General features: G+C 28.8%; 1 protein-coding gene across 2 annotated transcripts in view; it reads left to right on the forward strand.

The window, feature by feature from the left end:
* Positions 1–25,125, forward strand: part of drongo (Arf GTPase activating protein drongo) — a 32,836-nt gene extending 7,711 nt beyond the window's left edge. The window contains exons 7-12 of one of the 2 annotated variants that reach the window (XM_014428409.3): positions 655–792; positions 1,039–1,140; positions 3,077–3,130; positions 6,659–6,768; positions 11,152–11,224; positions 24,988–25,125. In XM_014428409.3, coding sequence (XP_014283895.1) covers positions 655–792; positions 1,039–1,140; positions 3,077–3,130; positions 6,659–6,768; positions 11,152–11,205 — 458 coding nt within the window. In that variant the 3' untranslated portion in view covers positions 11,206–11,224; positions 24,988–25,125. Of the gene's footprint in view, positions 1–654; positions 793–1,038; positions 1,141–3,076; positions 3,131–6,658; positions 6,769–11,151; positions 11,349–24,987 lie in introns of those variants that run through there. The other variant, XM_014428400.3, reaches the window with a different exon arrangement.
* The last annotated feature ends 1,413 nt before the right edge of the window (positions 25,126–26,538 follow it).

Raw genomic sequence — 26,538 nt, forward strand, 5'->3', positions numbered from 1 at the left:
ATATAAAAAACAGAAATTAAGGAAACTAAAGTTATATGAATATAATAATTATTAATAAGAATTACATTTATAAATGATACAATTGATAATTATCTATAGAGTACCTTCATATTCTAACCATAGTGGGGAGTCAAGTTTTTATTTTGTGGGACTACCACAGAAATAAAAGTCAACCCCTCAAACCAGATTCAAACTGATGCCACTGCAGTTAGTGCTTTAACTTACTCTGCCACAAATGGCTCAACAATGGGCCGTCTGTAGCTCAGGGAGTTAAGGCACAGGTCTCACCTGGGAACTGCAGCAGCGCCAGTCCGATTCTGGCCTGGGGAGTTGACTTTTGTTTTTGTGGTGGTCTCACAAAATAAAAGCTTGACCCCCACCATGATGTTAAAATAGGGTGGTACCCTTATTTATTGAATTCAATTATTTATATTCTTTTAGTTTACTTTGTGGTTTATATAAAAATACTTTTTTCTTTTTTCTGTTATTTTGTGTACCTTTTTTGAACTGCCTGCCCTGGACCCTTTTCTGACATTCCTTTTGTTATACTTTTTTAACATAATATAATGTACTTGGTTTTCATAGAATGTTTAATATGTTATATATATGTTAACATGAATAGATTATTCATATAATATGTATGTATTCTTACAGTTTCCCAAGATCGTGTTATTAATAAAAGTCAACCACCTAGTGAAGATAAATATGCTGCTTTAAAAGATCTTGATTTTTTGATGAAATCTCAAACACAGACATCATCAGAACCTTCCAATACCTCTGTTGTGGACTGGGGTAATTTTTTTAAAGATTATATAATAATGTTTTAATCATTTCTCGAGTATAATTCAGTAAATACTTTTTTAGTCCTTTTACTCTTAATAAATAAATAATAAAATACCGTTCATACCTGTTAAAAGTAAATTATTTCTTGTTTTTATAGTTCTTACTAGCTTTGTTTATGTTTAACTTATTTCTTTTTAGTAGTTGTTTGCTATTACAATTAAAATATTAATAATTTTTCATTTTTGTAATTCTTAGAGTCTAATAATATTTGGCCTCAAGCATCCAGTTTCCCTCAATCATCTGCATTTGTTGCTCCTTCAACAACAAGTTATAAAGATTTTAATCCATTCACTGTCGGTAAGTACATTTTGTTATATATATTGAGTGCATATTTTTTAAAATGTTAATTTTGTTAAATTAATGGATTCTTAAATAATTGGGTAAGTTATAAATTAATTACCGGTTTTTGTGCCATTGCAGTATAGAGATTCCGTAAGAATCGAAACTTGTAACTAATTGGTCGTTGAAATCACACACACCACCTTCAGCTACAAACTTTGACGCACTTTCATTTGATATTTTGTGAATATTTGTCATAACAATTATTTACTTTCTAAGTATGGTAGATCCTCTCTCTCCTTCCCTCCCTCTCTCACTCTCTTTCTCTATGTAATATATGTATATATATATATACACACAAACACACACATGTTTATATTAAATTAAATCTGTACCGCTAAAACCCATGAAGGGTCCTGACCCCCCATGTTCATTACTTTGTCAACAGTTGTGCAATAAAGTGATTCTGACCAAATATATATACATATATATATATTGTAATATCCTCTTTTTTAATCAATAGTTGATATTTATATATAAGTGATTTTAGTTATGTTTTTATTTTATGAATATCGTTTCAGTATTGTTTTTTTGTTATTTTAAATGAAAAAGCAAGCTAATCAGTTTTCATTGTTTAAAATAAATACATTGTACAAAACAAGGAAGATGGTGGTGCGCGTCCTTCCGAAGTGTTCGTTGAATTGTTTGTGTTGAGATAGATTGAAATTTTTCAACTTCTGTTATTTCTATACAATAGTTATAGAAAAAAGAAGAAATAGAAGAACATAACAATTTTCAATAAACTATTTACATCGTAAATCATAGCAAATAAAGCAGACCGATTGTACTACAATCGATTATTTTTGGATCGACTAGTGAACATTGAAGATAGAAGAGAGGAAACGGGCTCTCTTGATTTGGCTGGTGTGGTGAGAGGACGTCGGTCGGCTAGAAGCCAGACTGGAAGCCATTGTTAGAAGTTGGACATAGCATCATAGACAAGAAGATAGCAGAAATCATCGATCATCAGGGGAAGATTGTGTAATTGGTTAGTTTTGTTTCTAACTGGAATTTATTGTATTTGTAAAATGGCTATTAGTTAAGTTTAAGTGTTATTAGTAGTAAGGTGTCATTTATTTCTGATTGCCTGGAAACCCGCCCTGAGAAAAGAGTCTATTATGTCATAAAATTCTATTATCTATTTAATATTTAAGTTTAAATTTGAATCCAAGCTACATATATAATATATATTTAATTTAATTTATAGTTATAGGAAAAGAAAGCCTATAAATTAAATAAAAACCATGAAGACCCAGTGATTAAACAAGATAAGCCTTATGACAAGAGATGGAAAAGAATCAAGGTAGAAAATGTATATGAATCAGTCATACCTTTTGTAAATTGATGAAACAAGAAAATTGAGGTTCATGCTGATAACATAGCAAGAAAAAGGAAGTCTAAACAAAAAACTAGGAAGAAATTAATTGCTATTTCAGATGGAAAGTTGGCCTCTAGTAATCTCAGTGATATTGATAGTAGCTACACCATATGAAGATATGAAAGTTCTACACTCAAAAGTAATATCGGAATACACATCAGTTGTTCATATTTCAGATTTAACATAATTAATTAACATACTTATTCACTTAGACTGTCATTCAAGCCTTGAAGTAACTATAGTTCTGTAGTTAGAGATAATTTTAAATTTCTTGACTGATTAAGTTAAAATAATATTAAATAAAATGGAGTCCTAATATTTGGTCTATTTAATGCTATTAATTGGCTAACTGCAAACATGGATTAATAAATCTATTATAAGTTAGTTATGTTTCAAGAAAATTTCTCATAAAACTGGCTCATAACTGAATCGTAAGAAAAAACAATTTTAAGATGATTTTATGCTATAAATTAATTTTAAAAATTTTGTCATACTTATTTTTTTCCTTTCTTTAAGGTAATCCTGAAGTTATTTGGAACAGTGATTCTGTTGGAAATCCTTTTAATACTGGTAAGTCAATCTTTTACAGCAATAGAGAAGTCTTACAGTTAAGAAAATGATTTTTCATTTGATTGTTGGGCATATGTTAGCTGTGTTCCAAGAGGCAGTCCAGAACCTGGTAAAACTAGTCTGGAACGCCAAAGTGAAGCCCAGTCCTGGATTGATATACTGATCATGATCGAGTGTCACCCACTTGGGTAGACTCTTGGAAGGCTTTTCCCCACTATTCTCAGACTGGCTAAGTCAGGAATACAGGAGGTTACTCGTATCTCAGGTTATCCTTTATCTTAGACTGAGGCTGTTTTTCATTAAATTTGTTTTACTTTGTAGGAAAATTTATTAAAGTCAAATAATTAGACAATTCTTTTCTGATTTTTTCTTTAAGAACACAGTGCCATCCAAAAAGTCTTTTTTGAGGCATGATAATCATTTTATTTTGTTCAGAAAAGAAAACTACCTCTTTAGTTTAAAATTTGTTAGGAAACGGTTAGACCAACAATACTCTTAATTTTAATGTTTTAAAATGCAGTATATTTGGTCCTAAAATGGCATTAATTTATGATAAATGGCGTAATTAATTACTTCTTCAGATACTTAAGTTCTGTGTTCTTACGAAGTGAGATTTGCCAATTTTTTTTTATTATAATCCATGGGTTTTTTTCATCTGTGTGGTAATTAAATTATTTAACTATATTCCATTTTAATTAATTGATAATGCTTATTAGCCTTCACTTAAGCCGCATATTAATTTTACCTTTCATATTTGTGTCTTCCTTTGATAATTTATTACGATAAACATTGGAAAAAGATCCAAAAAATATGCATATTATTACACATTATATAAAAAGTTTTTGAGCCTGTATGTATTGAAATTATTTTTACTGGTAACCTTTTATGAGTGTGTTAACAAATTTAAATAAAACTAAACTTACAAAAATGGTCTTAAAAAGCAGCTTGTTTAAACCATTCATCTAATTCTGGTTAAAATACTAGAAGTGTTCCTCCTTTTTTTTTCCCCTTTCTCTTCATACTAAGACATTTCTAAAGAACTATTTTCCATGAAGTCATTTTTGAGATTTGCACATCCCTCTGATCATGAAAGCTGCTTCTTAGGTTAGTATTTCTTGCATAGCAGTAAAAGGAATGAATATTTTTCTTAATCTTAATATCTTAAAATGCAATATCTATATTTATTTGGACCTAGAAAATGGTTCTATGGATGGTTATGGTATATGCAGTGATAGGCAACATTCTGCACTTAGAGCCATTCGGTAGTAAAACATAGTGACTACAAAAATTAAAACTTTTTCAACATTAAATTGTTTCTTCATTACTGTTTTTTACTAGTTGGAAGATAGTCCAGGTGGCAGTCAATAAGGTACAAAAAAACAATCTAATGGTAATCTTTTACTATTTTTTACCTTTACTAATCGCCACCAAGACTATCTTCCTCCTACAACCTACTACGCTCAACAATTAATCTTTCTATACAATGTTTTTTTCAAACAACAGACATTTACTCTATCTTAATATCAACATTATTCTTTTAAGAACTTAAATTTCCCAAATATCCTTTCAACAATTCATGAAATCAGTCCTACGCTCAACAATTAATCTTTCTATATAATGTTTTTTTCAAACAACAGACACTTACCCTATCTTAATATCAACATTATTCTTTTAAGAACTTAAATTTCCTAAATATTCTTTCAACAATTCATGAAATCAGTCTTAAATAAAGCAGGTGATTCCAAAAATTTCAGTTATGATGTTTTATGTTTGACCAAATATATTCTATTCCTAAAGCATAATACTTGAACATGCCTAATGTACACCGTAATTAATTACTCCAGTTAACAAAGTAACATGTATGATATAAAATTGAGTCATTGTATTATTGAGTATATTTATAGTTTATAGCGGTAAATAACATTATATAATAAAAATATATGATAAAAAATAGATGTAACTTCAGCACAACTCAATCAATATACCCGAAACTTGGGAGTGGTTTAGGGTTCTACAAACTACACCAAAGGGTACAAGCCAGGTCTAATTAAACAAATTAGAACCAAAGGTATAAAATAAAACGTCTGAATAGTTTTTCTTTATATGAAACCAATATTTGGCCCGGTATATGGGCATTAAGTCTAAATGATATTAGTGTTGGTTAAAAGAGCAGATATTCAGATTTCGAAGGTGTACAGCTATCAAGTTATAATAGAAAATAAACAAAATTCAAAGAGAACCTGCCTAATTCTACTTTTTTTAAATAATAATATAGGTAAATTTTCAATAGGCTCAATAATTGTCCAAATTCAATGATTTTTTGTTTTTGCAGGGAGTTTAATCACCAAACAAATAGCACTCAAATATTAAAAACGAAAAAATAGATTGTTATATATTAACTGTGAAAAAATTATATTCTTTCTTAATATACGTGCCAAAATCACTTAAACCTGGTCATAACTTTTTTTCTACTGGACAAATCTGGGATTTTTTTCCTTTTAAATTCCTGTATTATAGTTAATACTGGTCCAATTTAGTTGATTTTTTTTTCTCCTTTAAGATAATTTATTTATCCATGATGTTGACATGTTTGTAATATATAAAATATGAACAGTCCTTATACAACCTCACTGTTCTTCAGTATGAGTACGGTATTGAAACAATTTGGACATACTGTCCTATCAAAGTGCAGTCAAAGATTTTTAGGAGTGAAAAAAGTTCATATTAGTTTTTTGCTAATTTAGGTTAAAAGATCAGACATACAGCTTTCCAACAGTTGTATTAACATTGGATAAAATGTAGATAAGTTATCAAGGGCTCAAAGAAAGGGACTGATTTAACAGTTTGCAAACGGTTCCGATCTTGGAATTTAGTCCCTTGGAACAGATGTTTAAACAGTCAGAGAAATGGCGCTGGCCTGCATGGAATGCTAAAACAGAACTCCGCATGCTCCTGACAGTTTGCTGACTCTTAAACTGGTCCTACAAACCTATTATAAATAGGATGTATTGTTAGAGACCAGTGAAGTTGAATTATTGAAACCTTAATTCATTTGCGCTGTTTCATTATTTTTATTAACAGAAGCTAGAACACAATGTCTAGTTGGTGTAATATTATTAAATGACCCTGTAAAAATCCTGGCAAGATAGGCGATTAAGTAAAAATGTTAATATTTACTAGAAATATAATAAAAATAATTTAATGCTGAACAAACTACAATAAGAATCTGTTAATGTGTGTGGACATCTTACTGGAACTAGGCTTGAAGGCAGTTTTAGGCATTCAAGAATTCATTGATTAAGATGTATTCATTTAGTTCATAAAAAAATGAAATTGTGAACAAAGCTTACTCAAGGTTTCAAGGATGATTTTCAAACAAGGGGCAATTTTTAAGCCCAACTTGAATAAAGCATTAATTATTTTTATTACATTTCTAGTAAATATTCACATTTTTACTTTATACTCTATCCAACTTTACAGTAACCACTGATTTAGTTTAATGCTTATAATTTATGGTTCTGTGTTTAGATTTTCCTTGGACCTCCGCTAATGGACAAATTGTATCAACGAGTTCATCAGCCAACCATTTTAATACTACTAAACCTAGGAATTCAGGGGTCACTCCTAATCCATTTACTGTAAGTTAGTTATATTTTCTAATTTAGTATTTTAAAGTACTCATATATAATATTTAATATCTATTTTGTATTTTATCATTTGAAAGTATATAATATTTAGGTTTTATAAACAAAATTTACAGTTACTAAGTTATAATATGCATAATTCCTAGTTCTTATATTAAAAAATTTTATGTTCAATAAACAAATTTAACTTGATTTAAAGTGTTTATAGATTGGTAAATTGTATATGAGCACTGGAGTAACTGAGTACAGTCACTTTACTTTTACTTAAAGTGTTTAAATACAGAGTAGGATACTCATACCTATAATATTTTTCAGTGAGTACAAGTGTATAGGGTATTCATATTGAAACCAGTTTAAATACAAGCAATTATAATCAATACACAAAAAAATGTGTAAAAGTAATTGTGCTTATCATTTAGTTCTTGAGTACATCTTACTGTTGTGAATACTATCTTTTTTTTTTTCCATTAGGTAATTTTTTTTAAAGGAAATTACTACTTTGATTTTGAAAGTCGAAAAATTAATCGAAATCGATAATCGTTCATATATAAATCGAAAAGTAATCAAATACAGCCCAAGTGTGGTGACATATAGGTTTGAAGTAAACAAAAGAACAAAAAGTAAATATTAATAATATTAACCTTTTTTTATGGGTATTTAAAAGATCCTTGTAATTAGCAATTTTTCAAATTAATAAATTTTCAATAATGTATGTTTCCTAAAATGTGTGTTTCGAATTGTTGAAGGTTCCAATTCTTGGTTGAAAAATGTTTGTTGTTTTATCTAAATGATGATAGTTATTGATTCTCAATTTCATTTTTTTTTTTTTTAATGCTGCTGACACATCCTTGTCACATCATACACTACTACTGGGCAGCATCTGGTCTTAGGACAGGCCAAATGTGCAGGTGAAGCATATGATAATCATGCATTACCTGCGGCTTGTACTTACAATAGTTAGTTTCTCTAGTTTGAAAGTTGGAAGGACATATTTTTATTTTTAGTAATACTCCAGTATATACCAGATCTTGGTTAAAATATATCAAAACACAAATTGACTACTTACAATGTTAAGTTGAGGTCATCAACAAATAATAAGTTTACAATTTAGTATCAAATATGGGATTATATTAGTTGACATAGTAACTACATAATCAATGAAGATAACAGCATCTCATTATAAACAATAAATATTAATGAAGATACAGTCAATTTTGATTATCATAATTGCAATGAATACACCTAGATCCATGAATTGAATATATTACATATAACCATATGGGGAAATTTGTATTTTTGATAGCAGACAAACGAGCAGTGGTTGTTTTATTATTCACACTTTTGTGTTATGGAACTGTGCCATAAGTGTTTTTGTAAATTTACCAAGATGAGACACCCTTTCCTATTATATTTTTGATTATAAAGATATAACATAATTTCATTGCTCTTCCTCCACATGCAAGAAAGTTTATTTTTTTCTGTAAGTATATTCTTTACAGTTTATCTTGATGCTCTGGATTAATATTTCAGTCCTCAATGAAAAACAGCCTTTTAATTCAAAGGTTAGTGGGACACAAGAACAATCAAGCTGCATATTTTCTTATGACTTTTGAATTATCAAGTGTATAGTTAAATTTCCATTTAATTTTTTTAATAACTAAATGTTAAATTTAATTTAATTTAAACGTATTTAATCCACCATTTATATCCCTGTCAATATTGAATCAGATACTAAAGATTTTATTTCTTTATTGATGGTTATAAGTATTTATCGATACCTTTAGTATGGTATGTCTGATTTTGTCCTTCAAGAAACAAGAAAATATACACAATTACCCACTTTAAAAAAAAAAAAAAAAGCTCAGTTACTCTCTTGATGATGAAGTAAAGAGAGAATAACCTTGATTGAACTAGAATTGTTTGGTTCAAACGATTTCCATGTCAGCTATGATGAAAAAAATATTAATCCCTTTAAAGTTTAATTAACAAAGTACTTTAACGTTCTCTTTGGTTGTAATGTAAATATTAAACAAGATAGAGTTAGAATATTATTTCGGTCCACTGTTCTTGCTTAAAAATATGATTTAATTTAAAATTTTGTCTCCCCAAAGTATCAGTATTTTTAGCCAAAATAATTACAAATTATTAAAATGAACTTTTTATTTATTTAAAAAATAAGAAAAATTAAAATAAGTGTATTTAATGTGAATATAACAAACAGTTATCTTCTAAAATAAACAAAAAGATGATTTTATGAAAAACAAATTTATTTTTGTGAAAGTCAGATACTGAACTATATAAAAACCATTGAGTAATTTTAGCAGTAATTGTTATTTCATTAACAACACTATTAAGTATTTATATTGTTTTAAGACATTTTGCGAATTTCATTTTTTTTTTTTTTTTTTTTTCCTTTCAGAATACAGATTTACTTAAAATAATAAAAATAACAATTATTGCTAAAATTATTTCAGTTTTTTTTGTTTGTACTTTTTAATACATAACTCACTACTTCATATTACCCTAGTGAAGTAAACAACTGATTATTTCTTGTTTATTTTTCTCTCTTACTTCCTTTGGGATAGTTAAAGATATTCACATTATCCTTTTCCTATTCTTTTTTTTACATTATAATCAAGAACAGAATCACTTTGTCGAATGAATTTTTTTAAGTGAACCCCTGAATAGCTAAATAGCATAAGGTGTGTGCAGTCTTATTCATCCATTGTAATGCTTACTGATTATTAACACAATCAATAATCCACTAGCAGGTATTTGGCCTTCAATCATACCCCACTTAAATAGACATACTTTTAAACTTTGCATCACTGTTTTGCTTCCATTCCTTTTATATATATAACTAAATACATGTTTTAATACATTTATTACAGCTTTTTTTTCTTTTAATAATTTATTTATTGTTATTTACAACTGTATACATATATACACATCAAGTAAATTTACTGTAAGTGATATTATAACATGATACAAACATGTGGAGAATCTACCCATTGATAGAACTCCTACTTTATTACAGTTAAACAAAATTACTTCTGCATTAAATATTTTCTATTCAAAACATTGCATAGATTAGTCCATTCCATATTTTCTTAATTCCATTATTTCTTAAATAATTATATTTTAATTTTTTTGTTTTGCCTGTTCTACGTTATCCATCTTTCTAAAAAATATTCAAGATGTTCAATCTTCCATTGATCAAAATATAAACAGAGTTTTAATCCTTTTTTTTACTTTTTAAAATTGATTCTGTTGGTCATTAAATTCTGTTATCCTAACTTCACAATCTTTTTCTCTCTGCCTGCTCATTTCTGATATACTGGGAAGTGAGGGAGTTATATACAGGCTACCACTTTATTCTAACTGTGGTAGGGGTGGGGGATCAAGTTTTCATTCTATATGATGGCCAAGAAATAAAAGTCAACTCCCCCCCCCCCGGCAAGATTCGAACAGGTGCCGGTACAGTACGAGGTTGCTAAGTTAGACAGCTAACACCCTTAACAGCCCCTAACTCCACAGTCTGTCTTTATCTGATTGCATTCTGAATTTATTCTTCTACTCTTTGTCCCACTGTTAGCAAACAGTAGTTTCTTCTAATAAACTTCCCTCACCCTTTGTGTTCTACTGGAAATTGTTTTGTTTTAGATGCCTATAGTTATTTCTCCTTTTGTAGAAGAGCTTTTGTTAATCCTTGAACATCTATCCTCAGTTATTCAGGCTACTTACTGGTGCTTGAGATGATATGTGGTAATAAAAATGTTTATAGCCAACTTTTTCGATAATCCATCTTGGTTCTCTTTCGTGTAAGCTTTAATAATTTAATAATGTAGTATGTTATGTTCTTTTATTATGCTAATAGGAGTAGTAAATTTTTAGTAATTTCTTGTTTCAGTATTTTTAAAAGTTTAAATAATATGTGGATTTTGTGTAAATCCTCAAATACAATGGTATGGTATGGTAATGGTATCATCCTTAATTTTTCAACTTATTCTCAATTTGTTATTAGCTAGACTCATAATACTTTTCACTAGCCCTTTGTCAAGGGTATGTTACTGTCTCTGCAACTTTCTTCATAAGCTGTTTGAATAAAACTTGACTTTTCAACTCTAGCATTAAAATTGTTTGGTAAGTTGTAAGTAACCTGCTATTCCTGTTATAAGTAAAGTAATAAGAGAGTTGAAGTCTGGAAACAGTGAACCAAATAATTGTATATTTAACAATACACAAATAATTCAATAATAGCAAGTACTATATATATTGCTAGTTGAATTATTTTATTTGGAGAATTTTTGTTTTTGCTTATTTGATGTTACTTACATTACATACGTGTGTATAATTCTGTTTTTTTAATTATTTAAGGTGAGCAGTACGGGCCAAAGTGTAAGCCATCCTTCTAACAACCCTTTTCTGTGAATACGTCCTCATTTTAAAGGTATCATATCATGGGTAGTAGTAATAGTATTTATTATAACAATATTAATATGGATTTCAAGGCCTTATTCTTTGCAATATTGACATGTATAGATTTTCAATTATATAGGTCATTTGTAAATAAGTATAGTATATTTATATTTTTTAAAATAACTCATAATATACTTTATACTGAATTAGATTAAGATCATTAGGGTTTTAATCAGCTTCTGGAAAGATATTAATTATTACTTATATTTATTATAATTAACTATTGAATTTTTTTTTTTATGAATAAAAATAAAATATATTTATGAGCAACTAAATAAGTGATATGTTAGTGAATATAGATTAAATCTACTGTTAGGGGATTATGTTTGAGGTTTAGTTTTTTACATTTTGTACTGTTACCAGATATTTTAAAATATTGCTGAATGTTATTATTTACTATTGGATGTGTTTTATTAATATTCTATTTTCCATCTTGATTATATTCACATAATTGCTGTAATACTTGCACTTTTTATGTTGTATTCTTTCTATCAATCTCCTGTTCATTCTTCTAAAATTATTTGAATATCAGTAACATTCATGACCATAAACTGTATTTTATTAAAATTAAATTGGTCTTAGCCTTGCATATAATTTTAAAAATATAATTAAATCATCAGTTTATTTTCAAGTATAGTTTTTTCTCTTTAACTTTAAACGCTAAAGTCAATAAAAATACTCAATTGTGAGACTTATAACATTAGATATCTTTTACTAGGGTGAACTGGGGCAATGTGTAAGACTTGGAAAGTAGCACCAGTTGTATCTGAAGCCATGAAATTATTTTTTGTGGTGTTGTTAACATTTGCTAACTGCTATCAAAGACATTGAATGAACCTTTATGTGCCTTATAGTAATCTACTTTATCTTGTTTCATAGAATAGTTTTTCCATTTAGCTAATGGCTGGGAAGTAATTTTGTATTGCTTGGAAGTACGTACAGATCTGAACAACTCAAATGATTCACTGTAACCCCATAATAAGTACTATAAATTATTTTTATGGTTACTATTGTTTTACCATGTGTTTTTTTATTGTTACTTCTCACTAATACACAAATGGCCCCTTAATTTTAGTTAGGTGGGGGAAAAGTGTACCAGTAAGTACATTTGTACCACATAGATATTTTTTTTACTGTGATGTCACTGATCAAATTAGGAATGTTATAAATACTATTTTAAATTAGAATATCAATATAAGGTGAACTTCAAAAACAATAAAAAAGTGTAAAAACTTTTGTTTAATAAAAATTTTGTGATATTTTTTTTTTTACCAATCTGCCCCACTTGTTCCCGTCTTTTTCCACATTTACTTCCCTAGAAAATGTCTTCAATGTTATGAGAACTAAAAGTCATTTACACATTTAGTGATTGGAGCAATGTGTACCATTGAGGTTATTTATAAAAACCTTGAGGGAAGAATTATTATAATTGTAAAATGTGTTATCATTTTGTAATCTGTGTTACATTCTCTTAATTACTGGGAGGAAGGAAGAGTAAATATAACTAAAACTACTGTCCTGGAAATGATGCTGTAAATTACCTATTGCGGTTTTGGGACACAATTACCCCAGTTCACCCTTTTTAATAACCTCTCAGAACTATAGTATTATATCTCTTACGTTAATAATTGTGTTACCGTGTATTGATCATTGTATAAATTGTTGCTCCAAATCTATGATAAAGGAACCTACATCATTCAGATCTCAGTTACACTAGAAAATGTACATTAATTTCATTCTAAAACTTAGAAGAAGAATTTTAATCACCTAAATTTACTTTCAAGATTGGTTGTATTAGTTTCATTGAATAATCGTATAATATGTTAACTTCATACAGTTAATATTGTGATATTGGTTTGATTTGATTGTCTCTCTATATTTTACAATTTCATATTTTAGTCAATAGCTTTATATATATTTTTTATTTATTATTTTTTTTTTTTCCTAAATACTAATATTCTAATGATAAGCTTTCCTCTCCCTCTCTTCTTAAAACCTCACTCATTGATTTCCTATTTAGGTTAGTATTTATTTTTGAATCATCCTTATCATTTTTAAAAATATAAAAATTCAATAAGTACTATTAAAACCTTTAAACCGTTTTTTTGACCGCACCCGGACCATATTCCTTTCATATTAAAACCTTTATTTATAAATAACCTTTCACCTAATTGTTGTTTCGTGGTATGTTTTGGAGTTTTCCTGATTAATGATTAAATTTTTCATATATATTTAAATTCATTTAGACAGCCATCTGTATAGAGAGAGGGGAGAGAGAAAGTTGATGTCAGCATGGATTCTTATTTTTCTTTTGAAAGGCATCAACTGCTTATTCCTTCAACTTGCATGGAATCCTCCCATGAATTATAATTAGTTTAAATTTCACGAACAAGAGGGGTACAGTGAGAGGGTCACTAATTTTAATCAATTTTTTTTTTTTTGTAATTATACATTTAGAAATATTGCAACATATATTCTAGCCTTCATAATCATGAGAGATAGATGACTGTGGATGACTTATACGAGGAGAAGATGATAGGGTGGTACTATCCCCCAACCATCTTCTCCTCGTATATTCTAGCCTTCCTTCATTCCAGTGCTTTTTAGGAGCTGAGAAAAAAACTTAATATTTTATATAATTTTAGCAATTTTTTGAATTATTGTTTTCTGTCTTTACCCTGGATTGATTTAAAAGTATACCAACTGAAATGTTTCTCTGTACAGAATAAGAAAATAAATATTACTTATTGTATTAAATGAGTTTAAATTTATAAAAATTTACAAAACCAAAAGATACTAAAGAAAAATAAAATTGTATTTAGGAAAAAGCAGGTTACATTTAAAACCCTTAAATACATTCATAGAAATAAAAAATTAAAAAAATTTGAACTTTATTTTTGGAGGATTTTTTTTCTGCCAATTTTCAACATAAATGTTTATGTTGTCTAAGAATTTGTCTAAATCCAACATCACTATAGTGGTTAGTAATTTTAATTTCCGATTTTACAACCCAAATCAATACCTCTTAGATTTTATGCTTTTATAAGGAAGAGAAAAATTTCAAATAAAGAAAACTCCATTTTCATTTTATATTTTCGTTTCTAATATGTTTAAGTAAGTCTGATATATGCCTCTTCATAGGACCTCTAAACTATTTCTAAGTTTAATTCAGATTGGATTGATTCTAACTCATGTTAGCGCTAAAGTATTTTTTTTTTTTTTTTTTAAATAGGTAAAAGGCTCTTAAGGAAGGCAAATATTTTGAGAAAATTTATTTTTCGAGGGCTATGATTATTCGTATTTAGGGGTTTCTGGAGGTACACAATACAATTTTCAACTTTGTTCCCCTTAAAAATCATTTCACCCCACTTTTCTAGGTCAGTCAGTCTAAATATTGTTTATTTTTTACAAATTTTCATAGAAATCAAAAAATATTTTACTTGATTGAAATATAAAAAAAAAAAAAAAATTCGGCAGATTATAGTTGTAGTTGTATGAGCACAATTGTGACAATTCAGGCCAACTGACATAAGCAAAGTGAGCCAGATAGAATTTTTATTGATTTTTATGAAAAATTGTATTTAAGAACAATTAAAACGAATCTGACTTAATTTTTCAGAAAAAAATCAATTTTTGACTTTCTTTATTGGATCCAACTTTTGGTTTTTATATTTATTTAAACTTATACAATCTAAAATCTTTCTTTATTATTCTATACAAGAATACAAATTGTTTGGTGTGTAAGAAATAACCTTGAAATCCACATGGAGCAGATAGAAATCCATAATTTGAAAAATTGGTAAAATTATATAAATTAATTTTTTCTAGGTTCCTAAGCCCCGTCAGAATGAATTGTAGGGTACATATCTGATATTTGAATGTAGAATCCCCAAAAGAAAATTTTTTTAAAACCAGCTACTGCCTCACTATTCATGAACGCTTGTAGCTGAATCCATAACCCTTGTAAGACTGATTCTACCTAAGTAATTTCTTCAATTGTTTTTATGTAGGTGTGAGACACATGAACAAAATCCAAAACTAACGAGTTTTTAAATTTTAAATTAATAAAGTATATTTTGGAGAATAAGCTATTAGTAACATCATGATCCGTTAGCAATGCTTCAATGATCTGTTAACATTATATTGAAATCTATTTAGATTATTTTAGTCATAATTTGTGTGTTACATAAGTTAATTTTGTTCTTAGATGAGGTTTATAGAGCAATCAATATTAATATATTATTGGTTTTCTATAAATAACAATGCAATTGTATATATATTAATATTTACATGTTCTGTTTCTGTCATTGCTATTTTAAAAACTTATAGCAGTCTTTGGACTGGCCAAAAGAAGTGAAACTTCGGGAAATGAAATGATGTATTAAAATTTTATTAATAATGATTGTGCGTTCCGTTCCCTCTAATAGCTAAAGTTTAATAATGATAATAATAATTAATATTACAAATAATCAAACTTAACACAGAAAACATTAGTTCTGTAATAATACTAATTAGAATACTAACAGCCATTTCCTCAGTCTATTCAGGATATTTTTTTATAATGCAACAGAAGAGTAGGAGGTCTGAGGGGCTCACTCAATACCAACAGTGCCGGGCAAATTGAGTCACATCCTTTGACCTCCTGTTGCCATATTAAAATATAAAACACACCTAGCATTGCATTTTACTTCCCTTTCATATCTTTGGTATCACAAAATCAATTTACTCCTATTAATTTATTATATTTTTGTTTTCCTTGAGTGTAGAATGTCGGTACAGAAATTTCACTTCAAAAATTGAATCTTGATGAGATTTGGAGACATTTGCAAAGCTATTTTAAAAAGTAATTATTATTATCTCATAGTGTTTAAAATCATAATGAACCCATGATTCTCATATTTTAAGTAATTTTTGAATAAGTTGTTAATTAACATTACCAGTTGGATATACACGTAATACTCTAAAATTATATAAATATTTGCATTAAATATGATGGTAATTTGATATTATGGGTGTTGAGTATAAATGGATTATAGTTTTCATCTATAAAATAAATTACGTATTTCAGAAACTAAAATAATTATTTATATTATGTTTTTTGATCAAGTTGCGAGTAATAAGACCAATGATAGTAAGAATATCCTTGAAAAGGTCGTTAAATGCTCTTTTCCATCATATTTTTATTTGATTGAAAATTCAGTTAATGTTTTTAATTAATTCCTTACAATTTGTCATTATTATTATATATACTAGAAAAACTAATATTTATAATTTCTAAAGAGATAATGGAATTTAAGATATTTTATTTTGTTGATTATTTTATCAGAATATGCATACATTTCATTATTTGAAGACTGGATATCAATAATTTGTCTGGTAACAAAAACAAAAATTATTTTAATCCTAAAAGAATTCTAAATGCTCAATAAAAAGCAGGTTTAATACCACAGTAAATAATAATACCTATAATTTTTGGGTTCTATGAAAAGTAACCTCTTCTTTTAAGTGGAAAATAAATAATATTGAAAAAAAAAATTATAACCTTGTATCTGTTCATTGTAAACCATTTATACTAGCTACATACTATTTTTATTAACAATATATCCCTAAACCATCATGATAAAAATTCAAAGTCAAGATTCAATTTGTCATTTATCTGGTTCACTCTTGAAAGCACTTGCTAAGTTTGTGAGTACTATTACAAGATATATCTACTGATAAAAATTATTTTATAATTTCGTCGTGTACTCATATACCTTCCAAAAAAGGCTAATCAAAATAATGAACTAGATGAGCTGTGTGAACCTGAAAAAAAGGCTGTCCCCAATTAAATGTAAATTTTAAGTCATTCATTTATTTTTTTTTCACCCCCTGTCTGGTAATTTCTGAGATATTGGGGGTTTATATACAGGTAACCAACCTGTTCTAACCATGTTGGAGAGGGGGGTCAAGTTTTCATTCTCTGGAAGCAATATGAAATGAAAGTCAACCTCCCCCCTCAGGCCGGATTCAAATCGACAATGCTGCGGTTACAAGGAGGTTGTTAAGCTGCCACCTTAACCCCCTCGGCTACTTCATTCTCCTTGATACCCAAAATATTTTTTATATATAATTTTATTTAATACCAGATTGGCCTGGTGGGCCTTACATGGGTAATATAACAGTTCTTTTTTTTAACTATTGATTTTGGGGGGGTATCTGGCTAAAGAGTTGAGAAAAACAAATTACTTTTTATGAAAAAAAAATTACTTTTTGTTTAGTAACGTGTATATATGTTATATTTATTATGTGATTATTTTGATCTTGTGTTATCAATCATATGAATGAAGTTGAATTGAAAAAAAAAAATGTTTGATATTCATTTTTGAAAAAATTACTAAAAGAAGGTTCTTTTAAATTATAAATATTGCAGGGTGTTCAATGGACCTGCAAAAGTTAGGGAACTTGTTAAACCTCGAAAAATCAGGGCATTGTCAAGCTAAGGGGCATTAGTGTGAATTAACTGTTATAACTCAGAATCATTGCCTGAGTAAGTTTACACAGTAGGGATATATACACAATTTTACATATAACTGGCACATCAAATGTGTGTTTATTGATTTTTTATACATGTATTGATTTGAAAGGTACCGAGGGTCTACCCCCTATGGATTACTTGAAAGGAGGAATCCATTTATATTTCCTTCGCTATATTTATTATTTTTTTGAGGATTTTAAAGACCTCCATGGCTCTCCAAGGTTTGTGCTATGACAGACTATCTAAAGTCCTCTAAAAATCTATGAAGACATGACTTAGTCAACAATCTGACTTAAGGAAGAGGACTTGTTTATATAAATGATTAACAGTATTCATAACTTTTCAAATAAGAATAAATATTTTAACTAAAAGATATACGAGGACACTGTTCAAATAATATGCTTTACTCACTATAAATTTACTTATAAACTAAAATAATTTTATATCTTTGTTAACAAAAAAGGATCTATCTGCTAAACTCACCTTCTCCACTTCAGTAAATTTTATAGCAAATATGAAAAACCTCTAATTTCAATTAAACAAGTTTTTTAAACTGGTACTTTTTTTGCTTTGATAATGTAATGTAGTTACACAACATTGAATTTTCTACAAAAAAAAAAAATAAAAAATGCTTGTTTAAAAACTCTGTTGGATTGAAATTAAAGGTTTTTTATGTTTGTTATAAAATTTACTGAGGTGGAGGTGAATTTCAAATATTACTCTAGATTGAGAAGTTAATCAATCAAATATAATGTAATTAAATTAATTCATAATGGATATCTTTAGGAAATGTCCCAATGTATTTTATGCTGGCTGTGTGAGTAATATAGTTGTAAATACACACACACACACATATATATATAATGTTTGAATGTAAGCTCTCTTAGCATACGAGTGATAATCTACAAATGTCTAGAGATATAGTGTAATGAATATGAATTTAAAAGAAAAAATACACTAAGGTTCATTATATTATTTTTAGAATATTTTCATACAATTATGAGAGAAACATAATTAAGCATCTAGTATTTATAAATTTTTGTCTATGTGATATTTTATGTTAGTAATCTTTTACAATTTGTTTAATTTTATGTTAATAATTTTAATAGAATCAAGATATCTTTCCTTTAATTTTATTTTATTTTATGAATTCATTCATTAGATCATTTAAAAAAATAATTAACTTTTGGTTTTAATCTCAGTAAACTTGAATTAGTCAAGTTCTCCTTTTTTCATTAAATACAAAAATTCTAAATTATTACTGTATGATTTTGAATTATGTTGATTAAAAAAATTTTCTGTTAGGGTTTGAAAATTATTTTAATAAAGAATTCTTTGTAAGCATGTAGCATTTGGTTATGGCTATGAATTAAGTATTCATACTTCTACTTTTTATCTAATGAATTATTATTCAACATAATTTTTCTGACTTTTTTTTTCTCTTGATTTGGAATTTATATACTTTTTTTCTGGTCTATCTACAGTTTTCTCTTAAGTAGAAGGATTCCTTGATTCTATTTTTACTGGTAACTGTTTTCTTATTGTTAAATTAATATTTCAATGTTATAAATATTTGTTATGTATTATTTTAATAATTTATTATTGTCATTTAAACTAATTATAATTAGTGAATGGTATGCTATATTATAATTTAAGTTATATGTCTAGTAACAATGTAAGCTAAAACACCATGACACTTATTTAATGATGTGTATTAGCATTATAGTTGTGATAATTGAAACGAAGCTAGTGGCTTGAAAATCTCACTTTTATTATTCTTTGGTCCTTGAAATAAAAAGAGTAAGTTTAAATTCATTTGAAAGTATTATAGCACCAACAGGAATTACTATCCTATTAAATATGAAGTAAAAATGCATATATTTATGATCCCATGCAATTGAATGTAGTTCTTTTCCCCGCAATCCACGTATATAATTTTTACTTTTATTTCATTTTCTTTTAGATCCTCTGCTTTTTCAAGAATGTATACCCATTGTAAAATCATAAGTATCATTTCTTTTCTGCCTTTATTTGTACAATATATTTTTTCTTGATGAGTGAAATGAGTGAGAAACAAATAATGTTTCTACATATATTCTCATATCTAATTAAATAATTCCATCAACTAAATTGATTATTCTGAAGGATTAAGTCAATATTAGTTAAAAATAAAAAATAAATGTATAAAATAGGCTGTATGAATCAATAAAACTTTATTTCTGGTGCATGGCCAAAAATTGGACAGTTAATATATTTAGTATAAGAAAACTAATAATTTTTTGTAATGTATTCAAATGCATTAATTATTGTAAAACAAATACACATTTAAAAAACGTTATAAGACTTTTTAAACAGAGAAGTTGGTGAAATATTGAAGTTCAAATATGAAAGAAGTTTGTGATCAATTATGGGCATTAGGAAAACTGTCTTTGTTAAATCTAGGTTTGCATCGGTTGTGCATTTTATATGGAAAACTGACATTAATGTTAATGAAAGGAAGTGTCCTCCCAACTCGGTCAAAAATAATATAACTAACATTTTCCCTTCAGTTTCTTAAAGTCTTGACACAAATTTCAGTTTTATTTTTCATTTAACTCATGTAACATATCTTCCTTTTATTCCCTTGGCTTTGTCGGAAAAAATACATAACTAAGTGAAATGCTGACTAATTTATCTTAAATATTACTTAATTTCTAAAACTCATGCTAAGACAAACTTAACAACAGCAATATGTGACTACTTAATCATTCATAAATTTCAGATTATATCAAGTATAATTTCCTACATTTACTTCCATGAATTGATAACATATTCAAGATAAATATTATGTATGGCTGGAGGAATGTAACATCTTTGGTTTAAACAGTTTGTAGTTTGGGAAAATATGGTTTTTGTTTATAAATGTTTCCAAGTTTAAAACTATTATAAGAGGTTCACTGATGGAAAAATAAAACTAAATCACAATTTTGTTTCCATATTATTATTTTAAAATCATTTCTGGATTGCACATTTCCCAACTCCAGTTGGTGACCTGAACATTACCACAATACCTTACTGCTAGGCCCTAGATGGTATGATATTGTGGGGCCCTAGTTGATGAGATATTGTAGGGTTCCCTTGATTGATTTGGGGACTGCCTGAATGTTAGGAATTTCCAAGGATCTCCCTTGAAGAAGAAGAGAGGGAATCTGGTAGGGCCCCTAAAACAAAATACATGTGTAATGTATTAATGATTTATTTAATTTCTCTATAGTATAGTGCCCAATTTTTCTTTGCTTTCATCTTCCTTATTCTCCTCCCTGAATCTGCCCCTCCAAACCCCACAATTTTCCGAGAAATTAGGCTCTGTACATTCCATACTCCATTGATTACAGGATGGTTGGGGCTTTATTACATAAATATATAAAAAGTATAAAATGTACTGAACATAAAATTTTATAATTATGATGTTTTTGATCCAGGAACATTGTTTACATACAGATTATAAATTTATATTGTAAAAGTATATGAAAACATTGTTCATTTTTATGTTCCTCTCCTAATAAGTTGTAGTTTTCTAATTGTTTGGTACATTGTCCTTTGAATCGGTTTCATCAGCTATTAGCTTAGAATTGTGATCTTATTTACCTTGCAACACTGCAGAGTTACTGAAGGGATTTTCAGAGAATGCAGTACTTCATAATTTGTAAATTGAACAGCAACACAGTTCAGACTAAAACAAACTCTAAATTTCAACAGACAATGTAGCTTATATTTTTCTACTAATTAAAAAATCCTTTATTCTGTACATGTAATATGCTAGAAATAAAATGCATGCAAAATTTCATAGGTATAGAGATTTAAAGCTGTTTTGGAGAAAGAAAAAGACATTTGTTTACAAAGAAAAATCTTTTTCTACTTTTTATCTAGCCTTCATGATAATTATAAAAAGGTTCTTTGCTTGTTGAATGATGGTTGATGGTGATAGTAAAATCGATACATCAAGAAATTGTTTTTATTCAAAAATTTTACTACAAATATTCTCATACTAAGAGTTTTTCTTGGTTCAATTTTCCTGTTATCTAATTTTTTTTCTTAATTTGTATCAAAATATTCATTTCTTTTTGATATTTTTTAATGTAAATTAATTTACTAATATTTTGGATAACAATTAATAAAAAATGTGATTTAAAAATGTTATATGATGAAGTATATATATATTTCTTGAATTTATTTTCATACTGTAAATATAATGATAATAAAGAATTTTTGAAATATTTTAAATGTCTGTTCATGAAAGATCATTTCTTGTTCCATTCCTGTGATATTCCTTTCAAATAATGTTGGGATTATTCCTATAGATACTCAGGATCTAAAGAGATAGGCTCTTGCTATTATAAATATATTTTGCTTTATATTTCATAACTATGTATAAATCTATCTTGTCCTTCTCTATTACTGTAATAATATAGTCATGGATTTATAAGAAAGTTTTCAATTAAAATTGTTCCTCAACCTTTTGTGTAGGCGTTCGGTCATAAACATGGTAACTGACAAAAAGCACTTTTCTCTCACCCTTCAGCATCTTACTCATTTCATGTTCTTGCCCTGTAGTAAGTTGCAATAAGTTGTCCTACAGTGATTCAGTGTCAATCTTTTTCTTTCAATATAACTATTTGTCCTCTGAAGACTTACAGCCTTCAGGGTTTCTATAAGTCTTGGTCAATTTCAATTATTCTATTTCCATCTAATTATCCTAACACCTCACCCCATTTTCCATCTTTTATCTACCAAATTTGACCAACCATTCTAGGCATTGCAACCATCAACCCATAAGTACTAATCATAAATCATTCAATTTATTCTATTTTCTGCATTTTATTTTGTTTTTCCTTATTTCAATTGCTTATATTTATCACTCAACTCCTACATCCCAAATCACCTCAAATATTACAAAATTAATTTCTGGTCCTCTGTGTTTAATTAAAGGTCCATCACAGCTGCTCTCATTTTCTATTATATCATCTATAGATGTTATGCCACACAAACATTTATAACATTCTTTTTACAATTTATGAAAATAGCCTTTAAAAAGTTGTGAATGCCTAAAAATTGAATTCATTATAAATTTTATTTACCATTTTTTATGACTGAATGTCTCATATATGTATGTATGAATGGATGCACGTATGAATATGTATTTATATTGTGTGAATATATGAATATATATTTATAATGATATTTTACATCTATAATACCAAAAAACATTAAAGGTATCGAATGTTTCCATGAACAAGGAAATTGGTAAAAAACAAAAAAATGAAAATAGTACGAGACACATTATATAAAATAGAGTTAATATTAGCTAGTTGCAATGTGTAAACATGTTCCCAACTAACTAGCAAAAGTCTATAATAATATCCACTACAAAAAAATGTGCAAATTTCTATCAAGATTGGTGTCAACAAGATTACAATGGTACTTGGAAAATCAAATTGTACTTCCCCAATGGCCATGTAGTTTCAGGAAAGGAAGAAGTACACTTAATACCATTAAATTGAAATCTGTAGTACTTCATGCTTTTAAATACAGAACGCAGGTACTCCTAGTTTTCCTGGATGTTGAGAAGGCCTTTAATTTCACCAAACCTTGTATTATTTTAAATAAATTCAAAGAAATAGGCATTCAATATTCAATCTGGAATTTTATCAAAAATGTTTTAAATGACCGATCATTTAAAGTTAAATGTGGAAACATCATTTCCCATTTTCCCGGACGACCTTCTCTTACATATAGAAGGAAAAGATTTATGGGTTTTAATAAATTGCCTAAACGAATCAACTCCGAGTGCTGTCGAGTGGTTGGAAGATCATGAGTTAAATATATCGTTCTCAAAAACTCAATCCATTTTATTTACGAGGGGGGAAAATGAACGAAGATAACATTAATTTAAATGGAAAAGTATTTAGGTATTTCCAAACCTTTAATTATTTGGGTATTATTTTCGATAGCTGCCTTACCCCCGTATATGAAAAAACTAAAAGTTGGCTGTTTTAAATGTTTTAAAAATGCTTAGGGAAGAGATAGGAAAACATAATTCCTTCTCTATAGCCAACTTATACCGATATCAATTACGGGTGTGTGGCCTACGTTACGGCAAGCAAAACGCTGCAGATAGTAGATTCCATTAAAAATACTGTTTTGAGAGAATTTATGAGGCTTTCCATTCCAGCCAGTCTAGTAGTTAACTCCTGTAAGTACCTAAAATAGCAGCAGACGAAATAAAAATCCAGAGCACTTTCAAGGAACGCGTGATTACGAACATTGTTTTGAAGAGGCACTGAATTTAAGTACAAATTAAAATGCTGGGATAAAGACTTGAAGTTTATTTTTTTTCCTGCTTACACTATATTGAAAAAAGTAATATAATCTGAACTAAAGAATACATTTATATTTCAGTTTTACAATTTGAGCAACGAGTAGTACAATTACGTGAACTGTAGTAAAATTGGGGTTGGCCCACTGCCCAAGTGGGCATGGGGAACCCTCCTAGTTAATTTAAATAATGCATTTACAACTGCAGTAATATTTTACATGGCTTCTAAAATCAAAACAAAAGATATTAGCAATTTAATTAACATCACACAATCGTTTTGACAACTACGAGGAGTACTCTGACGATCAGCGATGAAGGTAGTAGTAGTTCTTACGCTCGCTTATAGGTAGCGCCGCTAACTAGATACTTACGCTTGAGCATGCGCGATTTTTGCAATTGGTTGTATTTGTGATTTGTTGTAGCACTTAAAAGCCGATAAGTATATTTGTCTCAAAATAAAAATACATACAAACGCTGGTAAACAAAGGAAGTAATCGACGTTCACCCTTTTGTATGTAAAAATAAACGCTAAAGTTATTGATAAGAAACAATATATCTATATCCAATTGATAAAATACAAAACAAAAAAATTAAATCTGTACCGCTACACGCATGAAGGGTCAGGGGTGCAGTACTTTATAAGGAAGTATTGTTACTAGACAAACGGTTCAATATGAGGAGGCCCTTCACCTCCGGATTCTTTCTTTACTAGTAGGACCATACAGAATGGAAATTTCACAATTAATAGATAAGTACTACAGGTAGCCTTAAAATACCAAAGGTAGTAAAAGGTAATACTCTACATGATTTATTCTTTTTTCCATAATAAAGCATTCACTAATTTATTGTTTTTCTGTTTTAGAGGGATCAGGAAAAAAAAAAGATACGGTTGAACAAGGTGATTCGGTCACACACAATAATGTTTTTATAAGCTTTTATATTTACAAACTCAAACGTAAACATAAAAAGAAACTTACAAATACGTATAGAATATTGAAGATCGATATTTAAAAATAAATACTTGTAGAATATTAAAGATTAAACTATGTTAAAAAAAATTACTTTGATAGTTTTTTTTCCTTTGGCAGATAGCACTACGTCTGATAAGGCCTAATGTTCTTCATCCACAATAGGCCAACCAACGTTGTAGCGTCAGAAATATCACAACTTTATAACGTTATAACGACCTTAATAAAGATTATGTAGATTCTCTGAATCTAAGTATGCTGAACCCCTCGTAGGGCGCCGATGAAGGATCGCAAGAACAGGCTGGAAAACATGCATAGTTTCGCATGAGAGGCAAATTCCTTGGTTGCATTTCACACAGGAGTAGTTCGTAAGCCAATGCATTTCTGTTTCCACAGTGCAATCACAACATCTGGACCGCTTATGGAGGTGGGGAGGGCTGATTTTGGACGATCGTCAGCCTGGAGGTATCTCTTGAGACGAATTTTCAAGGAGGTGTGAAGGCCGGATTTCAGCTGGCTTCTTCGCTAAAGTGCCAGGTGATCTGAGATGTGACAATGAATTGGTCGCCCATTCAATTTTGCGAATAGTAATAATTTTATCAACTTTATCCCACTTGCCTTTGCTAACACTGTAGCTGTTTATTGTGGGGAAAGTATCATCTTTCTCTAGCAACTCACAATTTGGAAAGTGGGATCTCGCTGATACTTTCATTAAAGGTTTACATTGAAAGAATTTTATCTATTTGTTCGAATATTGTCTACTTCAAGACAACTTTCTTGAAGCTTGTCTTTTGTTTTTATGGACAGATTCTTATACTCTGTAAGATCTTTCTTATAGATATCCCTTCTGCCAGATCTTTTTGAAGCATTGAATAACCCCCTAGTGAGGATTCTTAGCTTATTAAGATCATAGTTCCACCAAGAGACATTTCTTATAAATGTATGTTTACAGATGAGATAGCTGCTGTGATATGAATTCACAACAATATCCCTCAATGAGTCACTGAGACATTCCAGATGCCAGGTATTGTATTTAATCTTTGGGCAACATCTGGTTGATTCTGTAAGATGCTCATTATAGGATTCCAAATCCATGTGTCTGGAATTCCTATAAGCGGAATCGCATCTCATTCCAACAAATAGATCATATTTAATGTATTTATTATCATAGCATGATTCTTCATTGAATACATTTCCGTTTGGCTCATGGATGTGTACATACACACTTGTGTATTTTGGCTAACACAAAGTGTTTAATGATATATGCTTTGTACCATATGTTGCATGATATGTGCTTCGCAGCCTGCCCAACATGAACAGCAGGCTGACTGCTAGGTCTGGAGGGAGCCTTGCTGTGCCAGCCACCAACCCACAGGGCGGTGTTGTCGCAATGAGCTTTGTCTTTGCTCTGATGCTGCCCCTTGGGAGCAGCAATCTCAGCTGCT

Source organism: Halyomorpha halys, unplaced genomic scaffold (genome assembly GCF_000696795.3).
Source record: "Halyomorpha halys isolate HHAL.00 unplaced genomic scaffold, Hhal_1.1 Scaffold33.1, whole genome shotgun sequence".
In the NCBI taxonomy this organism is placed as follows: domain Eukaryota; kingdom Metazoa; phylum Arthropoda; class Insecta; order Hemiptera; family Pentatomidae; genus Halyomorpha; species Halyomorpha halys.